Source organism: Semicossyphus pulcher, unplaced genomic scaffold (assembly GCF_022749685.1).
Source record: "Semicossyphus pulcher isolate SPU_LCO1_2020_fin unplaced genomic scaffold, fSemPul1.0.p SCAF_10, whole genome shotgun sequence".
Classification (NCBI taxonomy): Eukaryota; Metazoa; Chordata; class Actinopteri; order Labriformes; family Labridae; genus Semicossyphus; species Semicossyphus pulcher.
The window spans coordinates 11,648,579-11,669,420 of NW_027211604.1; the positions used below are offsets into that span (position 1 = coordinate 11,648,579).

General features: G+C 41.0%; 1 protein-coding gene across 1 annotated transcript in view; it reads left to right on the forward strand.

Moving 5' to 3' along the window:
* The first annotated feature begins 6,250 nt into the window (after positions 1-6,250).
* The window catches only part of nrg2a (neuregulin 2a), a 77,687-nt gene continuing 63,095 nt past the window's right edge, over positions 6,251-20,842 (forward strand). The window contains exon 1 of the mRNA XM_069673655.1: positions 6,251-6,659. Coding sequence (XP_069529756.1) covers positions 6,251-6,659 — 409 coding nt within the window. The remainder of the gene's footprint in view (positions 6,660-20,842) is intronic.

Sequence of the window (20,842 nt, forward strand, 5' to 3'; positions counted from 1 at the left end):
GGGCAGTAACTACCTTTACTTTAATGACAAAGCCTTATAATTTTTATTTTATTTAATTTATTTATTACAAAACGGTATACTTCTTAAGTCAGTTTCACCACGTTAGGCCTACATTTAACTCATTTTTGTTTTCCTTAGATAATAACGAAGTGCATTATTGCAAAAGCATGTCGGTAATGAGAAAGAGAGAGAGAGAGAGAGAGACACCTTTTAAACTGTTTAAATGCTTTTAGTAACAACATCTAGGGATGCGATGGTTAGCTGGGTATTTTACCTGATTGTGTCCGCTATTCGTTGCCATGCACGTCTGGTTGGATCTAAATCTATGCAAATATCAATCTTTTAGGCCCACTCACCATGGGAAATTTAAAAGAAGCTTTCGTCCTTCAATGAACTGAGACCGAGGCCAGCTTGATTGTTAGATTGATATTTATAATTTGCACTGAAGATAAATCTTTAGAAACGTCCATAATACCTTTCAAACAACTTAACTCGCATGCTCAGTAGACCTTCAGTCGATCAGGCATGGGCATGAAATTATAGCAGGTAACATGTTAGCTACTGGCTTACCTCGGGCGTGCTCAGGAGAGACACAAATGGATTAATAGGAATATTTTCATCTTTGTCCTTCACTCGTCTATAAAGTTAAGTTATTTCTGACTTGACACATTAAAAGTAATATTTAATATGAATATCTGTGACATGAATCATCACTTAATAGCCACTATGCTATTGCCATTGTGCCCTTAGTCCTCACCCAGGTGTCTAGTTGTCGCTGAACGCAGTGTTAAGGCGTTGAGAGGCTTAGCTGTTCACAGGCCTCGAGCAGCCTCTTCAAGTTACCTCTTCAGTGTTAGGCCTTACATTGTCTATTAAAAGAGAAGTGATGTTAGTTGTGTTAGAATTGCCTCTTTCCTATAGCAGCAAATTAAGCCTATCCCAATCTGGGTACAGTGTTGGATGGGCCTGCAATTGAAACCCATAATTTGCCGTGCTCTTATTTTGTAAAGGTAGACATAAGGAGGCTGTAGCATAGACTGACGCTGTATGAAAACGACCGTGGCTTGCTCCTGTTTAAAGGTAGGCCTATTAAAGCTGGTTGGACCATTTCATCGACGGTTATGTGACGTAATTGTGGCGATACTAAGCTAAAAAAAAAAAAAAGCCGGATAAAGATTTCTAGTCTGAAAATGTTGAGAAATTGAAGCTACAGACAACAGTTAGGCTACCTGATATTGGTCTCTTGTGAAAATACTGTTCGCTTGATGGCGATGCTTTCGCCACAGTTATTATCTTCCTTCTCTTCCACCTGAAAACATATTTGATGGACTGGACCGTAAATATGAATGTTTAGTTATAAAAGAGGCTAAGGCCTTTTATAGATTTATTCTTTTTCTTAAATTTGTTTGTGCAATTTGCTTTTAATCTGTAACTCCCGAATTCTCACATCAATTAAAATGAGCGTTTTCACATTTCCTCTCAAACGAGTGCTATGAGAAAGTGATAAATGGGCTGTTTTTATTTTGAAAATCCTGGAAATAATACATTTTTAATTTAAAAGCTTTATAACCCACTACAAGAAATGTGTTTGTATATAGAAAAATAACTTTTTTTAAAATCAGCTTGGCCTTTATTAGCCTATGGGGAAATAATTTTAAGTTAATAAAGTCGAGTCAAGTTTTTACAATGCCAAAACATGTCGACATTAATTTATAAGATTTTCACATATATTTATTAGCCTTGAGAAACAGCTAAGGTACTGGACATATCTGTATGACTTTCCTGGAGGCCTACATTGATGCTGAAGCTCATTTTTAAACCACTCAAGCCTGTTTCCTTTAACGTCGATATAATGTGAAGACTTCTGTGCGTAAAGCGCAGTAAGCTTTGATATTTATAAACATTAAGCTTTAAATAACCCGACGTGCTGGTTGTGATAAACGGGCCTACTTTAACCTTTTTTTCAGCTTAAGTTGTTTTGTTTTTTGCTATAACATGTAGATTCTTTATTAAAATAAAAAAATAAATACATGTATCACTTTCACTCTTATTTTAGAATAAATATATTAACTGTACTTTAAACATGGTTGCTCTGCAGAGTTAGCGTCCGTGCAGGCTGACTGAAGGCCTGAGACCAGTGAAACAAAAAACAAGGTGGGCTAACCCAGAAGTTAAACACTTAAAAACTCCTCACATTTATAGAAGCATTTTAATTAAAGCATACCTGTATGACTAAATAAATGTCACATCGTATAATATTAAGAAATACTTTTTATTTAAAACAAAATTAAATAAATGTTGCTTTGATGATAATTTTCTTAATAATAAAGCATTATGCTTTCAACTAAAAGAAGAAAAATAAGCAGTTTAAAGTTAATGAATATTTAAGACTAAATAAAATAGAATGGGATACATAGCCTATTGTGATATTGAGTCAGAACGCAGAAGAAAGGCAAAGTTAAACCTGTAATTCCAATTTCATGCTAAGAGTTGTAATGCCATAATAAAAGAAAGAAAATGAAAATTATTGTATAAGATAAGAAAAAATATATTTATTTAATTATTAGTAATATGACCAAAAAAGTCTTAAAACACTATAAATAATGTTTAATTTGTACAAAATAACGTTTGAGCCAAAAAACAAAACCTGCTTTGCTTTTTTAAAAAATGTAGCTGCTCTCTATTTCCACGTGAGTTAAGTTAAAGTTCATATTTTGTCTTTATTTTTACTCTCTTATTAACATTAATATACATTTAGATTTGTCATATAAACTTCTGTAAATGAATCCTGCTGCTCTCTTTTTGCCTCAGAGGTCGTCAGGCCTCCTGATCAGCTCCAGAGCGTTCGTCACACAAATCCAGACATATTTTTGGACGTTAAATTAAAACGTTAAAACAAAACGTTAAATTAAAACTGAAAATAAAAAAAGAACATTCACATACTTGATGAATAAACAATGAAAGAACCCGGCCATTTTTAGAACCTGCATTGGTGCAGTATGCTGCAGGCCCTACATCCTGTTTAAACCGCCCTGTGGATGGTTCATCTTCACTTTGTTGTTCCATGATTTTATTGTGTTTTCTATTCAAATCTTTCTGTGAAATATATTCCTTTATGATTTCCTCAAACAGTTGGATCTGCTGTGATACAATTTCCCTTCATGCAAAAGGTAAGTAGGCTCATTTCAACTTTATTGAAATGCAGTTGAGTATTTTTAATATATACCTGTATTTATATTTTTAATGTATAGAAACAAGATGCAATACATAAAAAATATACATTTTGTTACAATATTTCCTTTCCTTTTGATGCTCTGTCTGCCTCCCTAAAATAAAGCCCCATAAAAATTTGAACCGACTTTTGAATCCAGAATCTTCCCCTGAGTCATCTTGCATTTTTGCCTAATTTTCTGACCTAACAGGCTTTATTGGCCCTGTATTCGTGCCTAGTTAGTGAGCTGCTCGTGCAGATAATAAAACAACCTGTCAGTTTAATGAAACTGTCAATAAGAAGCCATACTCTTATGACTTAATTTTAGACTAGTTTTTATTCATGAATGAATGAATCAGGCAGATTTTTAGAAGCCGAGGCCACGTCCAACGCAGATTTCAGCCCCCGTAGAGGTGTCGTCGCAGTTTGTAAAAGGCAGCCTCACAAAGTTTTGCCCTACATCCCGACACCCGGATTGCTGTGACGCTGCTCAAAAACGCAGCTCCATTATAATTTCAGATGCGACGCATGACCTTATACCGTCATGTTATGCTTCTGTAAACTCTGCGAAGCAATGACATATGTTTGGCTGCACGTTAGGACACTCAAACGCTGCAGGAGAGCGAGCAACCATCCGGATGACATGTAAATAAAGCGTCATTCCGCCAAGCGAGATCTCACAACCTACCTTAACAGCGCTCCGTCTGCACGCGCGGCGCCTTACAGCCTCGACGGAGGGCAGGAGAGGACGAGACAAACCAAAAGACACATGTGAATAAACGTTTTAAGGCCTGTATGACAGCGCGGAGGACTGATCCTGCTCGCTTCACAAGATGGACAAGAAACGGCGAGTCGTGGCACGGAGAGCGACACATGCACGCACTAGTTCAACGCCGCACGCCTCACCTCTGATGTCAACACGCACGGTGGGAGCTGGAGTGGAAGCGCGCCTCCTCTCGGTGGTAATGAGGAATTGCAGCTCTGCCTTCTGGTGGTAACAGGTAGGGCAACATCTATTGCACCTGTAATGGAGGACAGTGTGTAAAGAGGTGAGTGAGCTTTGCTGCTATCGACACCTGGTAACAAGTTTAGAGAATTGTAGGGCAAATGTGACCTTTGACCTACTTTACAGGGTTAAATCTTTAGCGGAATTAGTACTCACCTATCTACACAACCCGTGAGCCTATGAAAGTGTTGTTTAAAATGCATGAGTGGCCGTCTTTGTTACAGGAAAGGGGGCTTCAGGTCACACAGTGATACATAATTTGTTGCCTGTGTGTTACGCCAGCACTCTATAGTCCTAATTTATAGGCCTCGTAAAGTTTCAGCACCACGGAGAGCAGCGAGGTCCATTTCAGGTCTCTAGAGCATGCGCACAAATGGAAACATAAGGGAATGTGTAGGCGTATTGCTGTCTACACTTTCAGTACACATTTGTGTTTTCTCTGAGACTCTTTGACTCCTTGTCTTGGCGTAATTCTATGGAAAAAGTAGTGCCATAAACTGTACAGCCCACTGACAAAAAGCGATTATTTTAGCCCACACCATATTTAATTTCTGACCGGATTTTAATATAAAAACATACTTGCTATTTGATTTACAGCAGCATGTACAGCAAATGTGTGTCAAATTGTTCATAGACACACTGTGGTCAGCAGATGTCGCTCTTTGTGAATACTGTTAAAGCCTATAACATCCTGTAACCGCATTCTATTTGGCGTTGAGGCTAAACCAAACCAAATAACCATAATAACTTGATCTAAAACACTGCCAGTGAAGGCAACCAGCAGTTTTAATATTCCCTTTGAACTATGGTTGCTAGTTTGGAATAATTCTGTCAAAGAGCAATCTTTTAGAAAACATTTACACGTACAATTCTAGCTCTAAAATCATAGATGCATACTTTAAATGTTTTTTCTGCTTTTAAAGTGATTAAAATAGTTTGATCTGCTTTGTACCCAGATATTGCAGCTGATTTATCAGTATGGATTTAATGCGGTGCTTTAACATCAGTTTTTTCAGAGGCAGAGCAGCGAATGTGACCTGAATGCAGGGCATGACTTAATGGGATGAGACGCAAAACTCATTCAAAACAGTCTGTTGAAGAATCTGTGATGCTTTCGCAGCCTTAGTCATCGCAGCCATATGATTTTTACAGGCCCACCGGACTATATGCGGCTGCATTTTTTAATGTGATCACATTTCATTTGTTGGAGTGATGCCTTGGCTACAGTAAGATGCGTTTCTAAGGAGGGGACAGTCATGGATTTAGGATTTGGTTTGTTTCATTATAACGTGAGATCACCGCTGCTGAAACACCATGGAGTGATTGACGTACAGTAACTGGGTTTTGGGAGCGAGGAGATCGACCCTTTGGTCCATCGGTTGCCTGTATCTTATTGCTCCAATCCTGCGTTTTTTGTTGACGGAGCCCCTTGGCAATCGGCGTTATTTCCTCTCCGTCTGTGGCTAGTGGGGGAGGCGGAGAGAGAGCCGCGGAGGAAGGCGCCGTATTAGCGTTATAGCTGCTGACCACAAATAATGCTTTATTTTGGGGAATGAAACGTGGCTTATGTTTTTGCGAGCGGACTACCAAACTTGTGCTTCACTGCAGCATTTTGCGTCTTTTCCCTCCGCTGCAGATGATACAGAAAAGCATCATAGCGGTGCCCCACCACTGCAATTTTTGGGCAAAGATAAGAGTGGCGTCGTCTTGCAGTTAAGGCTACACTATGGCAGCTTAGGGGGGCATCTTCTGGAGGGAGAATCCGCTAATTCCTTGCTTAGCCTGTCTCCAATGCCTTATTACTAGCGGAAAGCAGTGACTGGATTGGAAACCCAGCTGTTTACCCGTTGGAAATCACTCGAAAAAGCAGCGGATCCCGATGGCATGGACACTTATGCAAGGTCTGCCGCGCTGCCGTGCTACTGGAGCCTACTCGCTGTCTCTTCATTCAACCCAGCTCCATCGCCATCGCCCCGCAGCCGAGAGAGCCCTGCCGCAACGCGACCAGCGACCACCGAGCCAAAGCAGGCGGCATGAGGCTTGATTCAGTGCATTTATCCATGCTGGTCATCGGGGTCTCATTCGCCTGCTACTCCCCGAATTTGAATTCCCTGCAGGACCAGGTTTTCAAATCCGCCGTGGTGATCGAGGGCAAGGTGCAGTCTACGCCTGTGAACGTCTCCGCGGAGCCGTACCGTGTGAATGTCAAAGTGCTGGATGTTTGGCCCCAGAACAGCGGGGGTCTGGAGCGAGAACAGCTCGTCACCGTGGGGGAATTTGGATCCGAGGCTCCGTGCACCAAAGTGAAGAAGAACCACAAGTACATTTTTTTCATGGACCCCACTGACGAGCCCTTGGTTTTCAAGGCATCGTTTGCGCCTCTGGACACGAGTGTAAAGAACCTTAAAAAGGATGTTGGGAAGATCTTGTGTGAGGACTGCGGTAAGTGAATGTATTGTGGATTACCGGTGAAGTGCAACCCGGAAGAATGAACGGTGTGTTAGCTGCCCAGCTGCTTTAGCGCTTTTCGGTAACAGGTACTCTGCTGATTTGTGGTTATTCTGGCCACAGCAATGTTTGGAGTCACTGGGTAACCAGATAGGTGCCTGAGGGGCGTCTATGCAGCAATTTTCGACAACTCTCGCAGGCTCCCATAGCCCACATGATCAATCAAACTCTCTTTCTCTCTCCCATTCTCTTTCCCCTCAACTGCATCAGACATGCGCCTCGCACTGTTGCTTATGAGGAATTGCAGTTTGTGTGAATCCAACTATCTGCATCCTGCAAACCCGCATTACACTTTTAGACACCTTATTAATGCATCTTTTACTTCCTTAGCTTCGTATGCAAGTGTCTGTTGGCCAAAATGTGTCGTGGCTTCCTTTATGATAATCAAGCACATGTATTTCATGGAGCCGGTTCAGTTTCAGGACCAGGGACAGCGGCCTGTATCAGCGGGATCACGTGGGGGAAATCACGCTGCCCTAAGCAAATTGGCTCCTCGGCTCTACTTAGGCTCACGTCCTGCTTTAATGCTTTAATACCTCACATTGTGGCACAGCCTATTGTATTACTAGTCCTGCACAAATGCATCTTTAGTGCAGGCAGAGAGCTAGCTCTGTGAGCTGAAGTGGAAACATGGAATAGACTGTTTGTTAAGATTCATGCACAAATAGTTCAGGATTAGACTTTGCCCAGCAGATGTTGCCCATAGTAAGGGATTAAAGGAACACATGAGGAAGATTTTTAAAGGCTTTATTTAGTCATTTTTCAATTATTACCTCTGATATTTAAGTGTGTTTATATTGTTTCAGCGGACAAAGGCCCACATAGCTTGTTGTCAGAACATCTCATATCAAAATCAATATGTTTAGGCTTTAAAAGTGATCTATAAAGAACAATACAGCCTACAGTTGCACTGGTTTTAATGCAGTAAGCTGCACAAATCCCATTCATGAATGTGTGCAGACACACCTTTTAGTTTAAAAACTGCACATTGTTCAGTGACACAATTCATGGGGCGTTCTGTCACCAGATCTGTGTGAGTTCAAATGTCACAGTGAGTGTCTTCCTTGCTCTTCAACAGGGTAAAACGAGTCTCTACTTTAATTATACAGCAGTGTCGGTGTCTGTAACTGGATCTTAAACACCTCAGCGCTTTACTTTTGTCTGCAACTGAAGTCCCATGCTGGTCAGCCTGCAACACAGCTCTTCTTCTTTTTCATTCTTTGCATGTTTTGATCCGATTACAGCAAATGCAACACATGTAATAAAAAAATCTCTTTACTACTATCACATGCTGCACACATTTCTGCTCCCACTCAAGTGTTGTGGCCTAGAACATGAAGTGTGCCCTGTACTGCCGCCGTCTTAAATCCTCTTAGCCTCTACTCATGGGACACAAATGCTCCCCTCTGCTCTTGATTTTGCCACTCTCACTCTGGCTTTTAAACTCATCATCCCATTAGAGAGGTGACACAAAATGGACCTTATTACCTCTTGAGTACCTCGAACAGCCAAAACATCCCCCCGTAGATTCTTCCGCCACTTAGCAAAGCCGGTCGGTGACGCGATCAGACTGGCACGGCCGTTACCTGAGAGAGTTGCCACGCCCGCTCATCGGGCCTCTGTTGATCTCTTTTATGTAGTTCAAAGTACCCACAACATGGCTGATGTTGTTGCTCATGTGGGCCATTGTAATCAAAGAGCTTCTTACTCAGAGTGTTTAATCTCTTCATTGTTTCTTTTGTGACTTTGCCTCCTCCCCTATCGCTCCATTTTCAGCATCACACAGACAGATAAACAGTCAGTCTCTTGACAACCTCTCGTGCCTTTGTACTCCCCTCTTCGTTCATGTGGGACTCAAGATCCAAAATGTTCTGTTGACTGCCTCTTTCCCTCATTTTAAGTGCCATAACAGCGCATCAGTGCATCTACATTATGGGCTATTATGTCTGGGCCTTGGACTTTAAACTGCTTTAGCTTTGTCTCAGCTCTCACATTGAATCCAGGGCCACTTAGCTCACATCCAAAACTTGCCTTCAATCCCTCCAGTGCAGAGGCACACAAGCTCCCCAGTGTGTGAACCAGGGGACTGATCGTACACACTGTACAGATCTCAAAGTGATGCAGTTGTTGTCTTCTGGTTCCTAAGGGCTGCCTGATAAACAGGCTACCTACAGCGCTCACCACCTGCACCCTTTACTCAGGACTCAGTCAGCTGGGAGCGCTGGGTTCCTGCCAAAGGAGAAAGAAAACACTAAGAATTACTGTTCTTCTGATACAGATTACAACCAACACATGTAAACACAGGCTTGTGTTAAGCTATCTGATTTGGCACGTCAACATTTTTGATACTTTACTTAGCATTAAAACATGGCAGCAAGTACTTCCTGGAAGCCAAGTGCTGCTTTGAGTCATGACACTGATAATGACAAAACACCATTGGTTTAGGGGGAGTTAGCATAATATTTTCCCAGGCATGTGCATATTTAACATCATTTTTACAGACCTAGTTTTGACTCCTCTTTTAGCTAGCTGAGTATGTGTCTGTAGGCTATGAGATGGAAGGTATGAGGTTTGGTGACAGAAAAGAAAATTACATCTGACTTAATGGGAGCGGATATGTTTGCAATTAGAATGAGGGTCTTGCATTGCTCGACTTGGAGCTGCGATTTCAAATCTCTATTACCTCTTAATATTTAGCAAAACACTATTGTTTTTGTTTTGTGTCTCAGTCTGAATCAAGGCCTGTTTAAGGAAACAAATGTAGTAGTCGAGGCCTTTAGCTTTTTATCTATAGTCACAGAAGAGCCTGACATAACTGCATTTTGTCTCTGCATGTGTGTGGGTGTATGCAGACTGTCGGGAGCATTGTGTCAGTAAAAGTACAGTACAAATTGGTGCAACACTTGCGCACGAAAAAAGGTCATCTGAGTCTGGGAGTAACACATCGTGCTAAAACCGCCTTCATACTTGTTATTGACAGGCGTGCAAATCATTCTCCCTCCTGAGAGCATTTAATTATCGCTCATTAAGCCCCATTTATTCCTCTGAAATGAATTAATGGAACAATGTTGTTGTGAATGCACACTCTATCACTAACCTGTCACTGTATGCAGGTCACAGCTGCTGCATTGAGGTGGTAGACGGGCAGAAATTTTGCCCTGAGCATCTTTCTGTGAATTGTTCGAGTTCCTTAGAAGAGCTCGACATAGAACATGAATGACAGCTGTTGAAACGCACTGGGTTCTGCTCTTTGTCCAGGAGTTTGTCTGTATGAATCAACAAGAACCTATACAGGTTGGAAGCATATAGATTTGTTTCCACTGAGGTTATAGTGTCTGTTTGTGGTGGCTTGTTTTCATATGTTCACTGGGTCATTTATGGAGACTTTCTGCCCTGCAGGATCTAAGCTCGGCCTCTCGACTCTGACAAGATAGCTTGATGTATATTTATAAGATTTCTGAAAAAGGGCATGGCCACTTTCGGTAATTTGACCCTCATTTTCCTCTCCCATTAGGCGCTCTCTAACAATCATTCAGATCTGTACTCCACATTTCTAAAGACATCATTGTACAAGCTATCATTATGACAGAGTGAGTGAAATGGGTCTCTGTCTACAAGAGCCACATTTCTGCAGTGAAGTGACGGTAGAGTTGGGGTTTAGTGATTCAGGTCATGGTTAACCTGTGTACAGAGCAAAGGTGCTGCAAACAAGATATGTGATGAAGGTGTATTTGCAGTCTTTTTATATACAAATTTCCTTTGTTTCTGTCCAGAATTAGCTACAACATGGTGCTACACCTGTGAAAAAACAGGTTCAGCTTAAGTTCAGTGTTTGAAACTTGCCAAAGGATTTCAATAGTCAGCTGTGTTTGTTTTGTGGTAGTATTGTGTAGGCCAGTGTTTTATCTAGTTCACCACAGCGTCAGTTGATTCATTAAATCTATAAAACACTGTAAAGCATGTCTGTTGAGGTTAGATGACTAACACAGAGGTTAGGAATTCCTGTTCCGCTTCAACTTTAGTCTTCTCAGTGTTTACTTTTATCTTTACATTCAGCACTCCTCTGTAGCTGCGTCAGTCTAGACTTCATTCACAATCTGCATCTTATTTTGCTAAGTGATAATTTTGAAATGATAGCATAAGTGATGTTTCTTGTTCATGACGTCCTTCTTTTTTTTGCACGTAAACAAGTCTTAGACCTGTGCAGATGCTATACAGTCCATTAGTTAAGCTATCTGCAGCTTTTACTACTGGTGTATAGTTAATACATGCCTGCAATAATCAGGGTAAAGACATGGTGTCTATTGTTAAGAGGATCTGTCTGCCGCAGAGCTTAAGCTGTCCTCCACATGTCATAACACACTAACCTGTTACAGCTCAGTGTAGTCCTTAGGCCTATACTGAAATATTATTTTGTAAAACACAGCTTGGCTATGTGGTTTGACATAATCTTGTGACATCTTTGGCATATAAAAGTCTCAGTAGAAGCAAACTATTACTTGAGTTGTTTTAAAATTCAGATGGCTTAGTAGTAGTAGTAGTAGTAGTAGTAGTAAAGGGCTTTGACAGAGGCAAACGTGTGTCCTCAGTTACAGGCTAATTGAGAGTGACTATGCTAGCGTAAATCCAACGCTTTGATTGACAGGTAGGTGACGCTAGCTAGTCTGCTAGTATCACCTGAACTTTACCTCTTGGCCGTGTTTTCCTGCTGTTGGTGCCTTTTGGGGATTCATTAATGCCAACGTTCAAGAAGTCCGTGCTTCAGTTTCTTTGGTGAGTGAATTTCCAGTATTATTCCTTTGTTATGTTAGCACTAATTAGCAGGCATCGATGTCTGCGCTCACCGCACCTGCCTTGCTAGCTCGTTCAGCGACCTACATTGTTTTGTGTGAAGTGGCCTTTACCGAAGAGTCAGGAGTGTTGTTAGCTTTCGCCGTCGAGAAGGTGGCGGGCCATAGTTAAGAAACACTCTACGTTACCAAGTACGTGTCTATGCTAGCAAACAATTGCCTCCATACATATACAGAGCCATATATAGCGTGCGACGCAGAGCAACATTAGCATTCATTTGAGTTACGTTTTGGGCCACCTTATGAATATGAGTCTAATGTTCATTCTTTATGTATGTTTGTTTTGGTCACAACTAAGAGCTACAAAGATATATAACAATTAAAAATAGTTGTTAGCTTGCTGGGTGCTTTTTACATACGTACGTTACTTACGTTTTCGGTAACAGCTGCCTGATGCTAGTTGTGGACCGGTGATGTGAATTTTGATCCGAGCCTCTGTGGTTCAACAAATGTTAGCGATTAGTAAAATACCTAACAAGGGCTGACAATCCCTCTTTATGACAGCCAATGTAGCATTATCTGTATTGGTGTGTTCCCAATGGTTAAATAAATAATGGGACAATAGTTATTTAATGCTTGGGGAGATAAGGCTGTGGTTCTACTTCACTTTGCAGCAGCTTAGAAATTAAGCCAACACAGTGCTGCAGTTCCTCAAGTGGCCGCTTAATGGTTGGCTTAAAAAGAAACTTAATCCATATTACAGCCCTTATTAAAATGTTTAACTTTACAACAGAATGAAACATTGATTTTTTTTTTTACATAATCTAAATGCGTAAGTTATATTCAGCCTTATAGTTTTGCATAAGTAGGGCCGCAATGGCTTTGATTGAAGGGTGGGTAGGTTTTATTATTTTTATTATGTTTATTATTGTCCTACTATGGTTTATGGGTGGTGGCTTGTACCTAGGATTCAGGATTGTTATTTCCTTGCAGAGACAGAGGGCTAAAGTGATGAGGAGACCAGGTATTTTCAGTTCCCAGAAACATGTCCTTTACCCGTTGAAAGCAAGCGATGACTCTTCTTCATCCAAACAGTCTCCTAGCTTCTTTAGTCTAACCAACGACTAATAAATAAGTCAGTGGCACAGACTGGTTAAGCTTTGATAACCTGGCTTTTGCGAACATCTCACTCCTCTCCAATGCCACCCTGCAGAACAGGTATGATCACTTACTCAAACCAACATTTGGACCGACAAAAGACTTGAGGCTTCAAGAAAAGCGGTCTACAAAACACTGGGTGATGTCATGGTGGCTACGTCAATTATTTTTTTTACAGTATATGTGACAAACTTTCTTATTATTTGCTCACAGAATTGTTATAGCTTACATGTTCTAAATCTGGGTCACTCGGTAGTAAGGCATTTTTGATGGTAAAAAACCCCTCAAGAATTTAAAGAAAAGTCAGTTGCTTTTGGTTCTTCACTTTAAGATTTGCTTGAGCAAACCTTTGTCTGATACAACCACAGAACCACACATAGCCTAAAACGCAGAGCAGCAGACTGCATTCGAGTTGTGTTTCTGCCCACCATGTAAATGTAGGTCAATATTCATTCCCCTTGTATGTTTGTTTGGGTTTCTACCAAGAGCTAAAAGAATAAATGATTTGGGTATTAGCTTGCTAGGTGATTTTTTTCATAGCTAGCTAGTTGCTAACTTTGACTGCTGTTTGGTGTTGGGCAGGTGGTGTTACAATTACTTTACTGAACCTTTTATACTGTATAAAGAACAGCTGCTTGATGCTACTGGTGAACCAGTAGTGTAAATGTTGCATCAGAAACTCAGCTCAAAGACTGTTAGCCAAGTCATCAGACCTCTGTCTTGTTGTGTTTACAATGGTTAGGATGATTGATAATTATAGAGGAATTTAGTTCTCAAACAGAGAACTTGCTAACTCGTTGGATGCCTGCTTTTTACGTCCACGTACAGCTTAAAATATGCCTTGTAATTAGGGCTCACTGGCATCCCACATTACCTGATGTAATATGTTCACCTTGATTTTTCTCAGAGACATTACTTTTCTGAATGTGTATATTTAATACAGACAAGCACTGTTGTAACAAGTAACAGTAGCTTATGCTCAAGTAAGCTGCAAGTTGGCATGTGCAATATCTGGGCACTTGCTCACCTAAATGGAATGCATCCATCATTAAGGTAATTAGTTTTACAAAATGTCTGGCTCGAGAGAGGTCTAAGGAGCTTGTTTGGTACCTTACACTAGAAGGCGTCTGGCAAATGTTTTCAGGATCAGATAAGGTCACCAATTAGATCACGTTCACAGGAGGGTGACAAGGATCAATGAGAAGCATGCTGTTTAAATATATATTTTTTTAAATCAAGCAAAAAGTTAAAGCAGGATTAAAATCTTTTCAGGTCCTTGAACCTGACTGGAATTTTTTTTCCTTTCCAAAGTTCATTTTGGGCTAAAGGAATTCCAAGAACGGGAGCTCTGAGCACGGAGATTTTAAGGATTACACTCCTTAAAGAATTACAAAAATGAGAAGGTGCAAACAAAGTTGCATTTTGACAGTAATCCACTAATCTTGGATTGTGCTGTATGTACCTTTTAAAGTCACAAAAATATCCACCCAAGGTGAAAAAGGCCTCGGTTTGATGAGCCACTAGGCCGATAAATCTACGTAATTGTCATGTCTTTATTCTGCTGTAATGTGGCTGCACCACAGGCCTAAAGTAAATCAGCCATTATGAGTTCTTAAACATGACTTTAGTTCTACATGAGTGCTTCAACGACTCTACTGTGACAGATATTTTCCACAGTTTTGAGTGTGTTCAGCATGCCCTTTGATTTCACACACACCAGAGCAATGCTTTGAATGATTATGAATTTCCATGCGGTAATACAGAATTACTGCCGGGCTCATGGAGAATAATGGGCTTATAAGTTCAGCTCCAAAAGGACTATGAAACAAGTCTGCAGTGGCATGCAGTTTTTCGGCCTGTAATTCGATATCAAGTTAATCATATGCTCCATGTAACTGCTTCAGTAACATTTTCGATGAATTCGTTGGATTAGAGGAGCGGCGAGGTCACGAGCAAAAATTTGCAAGTCAGCAGATTAGGTAAAGAAAAGGACAGATTGTTCGCATGTTTAATTTTGTTTGATAAAATCTAACCAGGCAAAATCTAAGACAAAGACAGGATAAAGGGTTTTTTTAACCATTTTTTCAAAAGTAAAATAATGATAGCAAAGAGAGAAAAATGCTTTTATGAATATTTAGCATCATTAATGAGTAGATATTTTATTGCTTCACCTTTTAGCTCTGCTTAGCTTGTAACTTTTATCTTTAAACTGAGGCTTCATGCATTGATGTATTTCACATACGTCACATCTAAACTGGTACTGTATTACCTCCAGTACTGCTGCCACACTGCAGCTCGTAAGCAGCTGTCTGATATCAACCATCTGACAGAGAAGCAGGATTGGGTCAGCTGCTGGTGGTGTGAACGCAGATTAGTTTTACGGTTTGGAGTCATGCATAATGTCCCAACCAATAATCTCCATTAATCTCTGATTTGAATCATACATGTGATGAAAGCTGCTTGTGTGAACAGCAAAGCTATTTAGAACAGAATTTAATGTTGTCAGATAAGGATATAATTCCCCCCAGATTAAAAAAAAGGGTTCACATGACCTTTGTGTAACAAAATATGTGCGTCCACACGAGAAGGCCAAAACAATTACATTCAGTCAAACATACGTGTTGGGCCAGTAGGAGGCGATAGAGTCTACTTCACCAGAGAAGAACACTCTCTGCAAACGCAGTGAGGTTTTTTCTTTTGTTGTAACTTAAAAACACTTAAATAGTGGCTTAATTATTCATGTATTTAATGTTATTTTACATATTGTAATAAGACCGAGCAGTGCTAACTAAATGAAGTGGTTGTCCGCCATTGTTGTACTTGTTTCAGTCGCTGCTGGGTACACAAAGCAGCAATGGGCATGCATGATTTAAGGGGATGACTTGACACTGCGTTTTAAATGTCCACCTGGTGACATAGAAACCAGAGTTTTAAAAGGACATAAAAATCTTTGCATTTGATTCCACAATTACATTTGTGTGGCCTGAATGAAGAACATGCCATAAGTAATGATTAGTAGGCCCGTAATTGGAAAGAAGCCAGTAGCTATATGTCATTATCAGTGATGTCACAAGTTACAAATTTTCTATATAATCAAAGTTGTTGATAGATTATTCGAATTTCTTTCATCAAACTTTAATGACTGTGTCCATTCGTGTTATTACAGAGTACTGTTACAGCCCAGCAGCACACAGCTCTTTATTCTGTAACAAGCAAACTTCTATATTCTAACTGTAATCTGAGATTAGTAAGAATAATTTAATCTAAACATGAAAAACATTATTTATTTATCCTCTCCGATCATAGTTTACACCCTTCTTTTCTGCTTTTCCAACAACCAGGACTCTGACTTTTTCAACCCAGTGAACAATGTTGCCTTCACCACAATGAGGCAGTATATGATCAGGATCGGGAAGCAGGAGGAACACCGAAAAGTTGAAAGGGATGAGTCCGTTGGGAATGTCACAGCAGTTGTTCGACTCCCTGCCCTTGCGGCTGGAGCTGTGTCAAAAACCAGTGAAAAGCCCACAGTCACTGCTCAGTCCTGGAGTTATGTACAGGACAACAACTGTGAAAGTCACTGCCATTTGGATTTCACTTTGTTTCCCGACAGGAGGCCGTCTTTCTGGCGTTGTTAACACTGCTGTCAGCTGAAAGCGGTTGTGTTCTTTGACTAAACTTACTGTAATGGTGTCCCTCAGGGAGCAGAAATCACGTACAGTGTTGGACTGAGGTCAAGAAGATGAACGGTAATAACTCTGAGCAGTTGTGGAAAACATCAGCGGCTGCCACCAGTGAAAACATAGAATAAGTTACTTTTAAATACAGCGGACAGATTGAAACCTCATCCAACATGGTGGCCTCTATAGTTTTATATATTTAATCACAATAGCATTGAACGATGTTAGCACATGGTAACTTAAAAGTAGCATTTTAGCCAAATCCTGGAAAAACAAGAAAATTTAAAGCAAAATTACAAGAACAAAAACTCAACATATACTTTTATTATTCAGCCTCTTAATTTCTCCCACATGATACCACTGTTTAATTAGTTTTATATCGGCCTTCTCTTTACGATTTGTGCTTTGTGAAGGCAGTTTAACTTTACCCTGCCTTTTGAATCATTCAGTAATTTGCAGCTATCTTGGGCTGCAATACTCTTCCTTCACAGGCTGCAGCCGGTGCATGTAATTAATTATTTAAAAGGTTTTTTTCTGTACACAGCATGAAAGATCGTCGACAAATTTAACCCTTTAAAGTCATAAATGGTATCAGCATTAAACGAGAAATAAGAGGCCGCTGTTCTGTGCTTTACAAACACTGCAGGTGTACAGGAAGACGTCACTGTTGCTTGGACTGTATTTCACCCTGCGTTTGTCATTTTGCAACCAAAACAAGACACAAACAGAAATCAATCATTTAGCACTGTTAATAAAAAATAATTGTGTAGTATAGAGCCCTAAATGTGTCCTACATTTACTGTATGTGTTCATCAGATTGACTATTACTTTGCTGGAAAAGGCTGCCAATAATTAGTTTCAGGGCTGTTAACCTCATTTCGAGTTCACTTGGCTTTGTTAACATCTATCGACAGCTCCATTATTAACCCTGTTTAGTCCTGTAATCCCACTCTGGATCAATGCATGTAAAAGGCATAACTCTGAAAAAACGGAGGTAAGCTCATTTTTTAACAGCCCCATAAAGCTGATTGGCCCCCTTCAATGTCAAACATGTAACTCTGTCATGCAAAAATATTTATCTAACACTTCTTGAGCTCGGCGCCTCTGCAAACTCGACCAGGGTTAGATACACAGCTGACGGATAGTTTTTATGAACAGTATAATTGTCTGTAACACCAGGCTTGTTGTCAGGAGCGCCGAGATCACACAAATTACGGCTGAGATCGACATTGTTTTGGCATGTTGCAGAAGAAACCTGCTATTGCTCAGTCCAAAGAGGGAGGATGAGGCTGCCGGGCACAAATTTCCATGTTCTTTCACTTGCAGATCTTTGTAGCTGTGGGCGTAGCAGCGCAGAAAACACATTCCATAAAATTCCATAAACTGGTTTGGAGATGACAAGAGAGATCCTCAATCGCAGGGTATCAAAGGTTTGTGTAAACAGCTTAAGGTCTTCAGTGTCAGCCTCTCAGCTTCGGGTTATTTATAGTGCAACGTCACCTAAAATCTAAGGAAAAAGGTGCATTGTTTTGTTGCCAGTGTCAGTGGAGGACATGGGTTAAAAGTTGAGCAGATTAGGTAAAATACAATGTCTTGGTTTTAAGTCACAGCACAAAAGCAATGCTATCACTTGGCTTGGGAAATCATGAATTTATGATCTTCCAAATGAATGTCGCAAGTTCACACTGGAAGGTGGAAGAAAAATGTCTTATTAATTTTAAAGTGCCAACAAAGGGTGCCAATGATGCTGGCAGAAATAGAACAGCTAATTAACACTCCATCGGCATGGGGTCGTAGTAGTAAGCTTGTATTTAGCAGTATTTTACTGTTTGCTACATGTCTACGTGTGCAACCGCCATTGGAATAAGCAGCTCGAAGAAGTGATTTATTGCAGCATTTGTGCACAAAACCTGCTCCTCAGTTATTCATTTGTAGCTCCGGTTGTTTCTTTCATTGCGGCGTCTCCTCACCGACGTGTCAGGTAGATTCACAGGAAGCAGCGTGACACTGAAGGACAGTGCAGGAGATAACCTTTCACTGCAGACTCAATCTCTGGCATTCATTTACTTTACAGAGCCCCGGGCCGCTGCTTCTCTCCTACATGCACCAGTTTTCTCACCCTCTTCTGGTTTTTATCTGGCGATGCGAGCATGTTATGTTACGTCATGCTTTGATGGCAGAGGCAACAGACGTTTGGCCGTTTTTTTGTTTTTTCTCAGGCCATGTTATGGTAATAAAGTTTGTTGTTCCCACACAGCAAACTGAGACTGCCGTGCTACTTCGGTTACAAAACTATGTTTACCCACATACACTCAAAGTAGTACCTGCAACCTTTTTAAAAACATACATAAACCTAAAATAGAGTCATCAAGTTGCCTGGGTTTTGCCTCGGAGAGTTTCATAAGGAATGCAAGCAATTTAAGCAAATTTGTTCCCAGGTCTGTGTAGATGCTTGCCAGTGCTTGGGTGTGTTATTCTTCGGGTAATTGTCTGAATTTCTGTAAAGTACATTTGCTATAATTCAGTGTCGGCAAGCATATGCATGTTTCCCTGCGTCAGATGTGAGATGGCTAGTGTCTGAAGCTTGTCTGCATGCGAGCAGCTCTTCAAGCGCGAGTAGTGCCACGCAGACCTGACAGAGTAGCACACATTGAAGTAAGTATAGTGTGGTTATAAATGTCCAGAGAGAGCTGACAGTGTCCATGACAGGAACTCCCACAAAACGACAGGAACAAAAGGACCATGGGAAGGGCAACTGTGTTTGTGTGCAGCGTGCCGACGTGTTGAAAAGAGGGGCTGCCGGCACTCCCGCTGGGCGCCTCCCGGTGTGTTTAAGGGACGTGTCCGGCCATGTTCGCCCCACACACACAGCACCTATCCTGAGAGAAGGTTTGTTTCCTCAGGTATGTTGTAGGTGGGGATTGATGTGTGTCTTAACATGAAAAGACTTTAAACAGAATGGAATGGCTTGTTAGCAGTGTTTGGAAGTGGACTAAGAGGAAAAAATCATGTTTTCCTCAACAGTGAAGGGGTCTCCTGCTTTTCAGGCTTCAGGTTTTATGTTTCAGCGGAATGAGAGAAAACATGCGATTGCCTAATTCTGTGGTCCGTCATTGAGTGTTAGCATCCTGCACGTAACTCAGAGGAGGAGCTGATAAAAGATTATGACACAGCTGACTCAAAGGAGAATAACTTGTAAACAACTCCACAAATACATTCCTGAGTATTTACTGTATGTATCTGGATATATACACACTTCAATGTGGCTTCGTCACACCGTTAGATGACCTGCTACTCGACGCACACACACCTCCGCAGTGACGCTTCCATGTTTTTCACAAACATGACGCCACAAAGTTGCAAAGTGTGGAGCTTTCCCAGAGTGAAGAAATCCCCTCAATGTTTCATATATTCAGGGTCATCTCAAATATCACACCTGTGGTTACGTTTACACAAAAAACACTGAACAAGGGACAAAGAATTGCTAACTCATGAAGTCCTCTTAATTAAAGCTAACAGCTAGCATGTCCGTGTGTGGTTCCTCCTGCCTGCATGTATGTATGCGGGGGTGTGTTTTGGTAGTCGCCTGTTACTCTATCCTTTACCCTCGCTTTCTTCTGACCTTCCACCGGCGCTGCTGCTCATTATTGTGTTGCTCTAATCTGGAGGGGACAGGACTGGGTGCAGAAGTGTATTTATCTTCCTGCACAAATAGGACCTCTTTCCGTCTGGTCCCTGCTCGGCTTGTTGTTGAAAGATAGCGAGCAGCGTAAAAAGCAAGCCTTCAGTATGTGCGTGCATTAATGCGTGTGTGTGCACGGGTGAACCGAGATGTGTCCCAGCTGGCCCACAGACCAGCACGCTAACCATCACCTCACTGCAGCAAACACAGACAAAAGACGAATATATCTCCCTTGTGATATTGATACCCCTTTAACTCCGGGGGTGTTTTACCCTTAAATGAGAAAGCAACATTCCTCTCGGAGATCTGTTGTACTTGTTAAAGCCGGTAAGATCGGCGTTACAGAAAGTCCCCGCAGTGTGAGCCCTGTAAGGCCCCGTTTCCGCTTTGTCCCCCATCACATCTGTTGGGATGTGTACTTTTGCTACGCATTGTCTAGGCATGTTTCTTTTCATTCCCTTGTTGTCTCTATGACATGAGGCTTGCAAGCCGGCAGTTATCATACTGCGAGTGGCCAGGAGCCAGAAAACCACTGTTGGCAAGCCAGCTTTACAAAACAACACGAAATGTACCATGAAAATAATACAAAGCCTGAGATTTGCCCTGTCAAAACTCTGTAATGCCCTTCTGATTTAAAGCCTAATGTGCAGCCCTGTCTTAGAAAATCTGTGTTTTAGCATTATATTAAATCTACATGTTCTTTTTAGCAACAATTAATTCTCTGTTGGCCTAAACTCAACTATTAGATTTGAGTTTAAAGCTCTGGTGCTGCTCCGTCAGCGCTAAGCTGCTCATAAAACAGTGGCT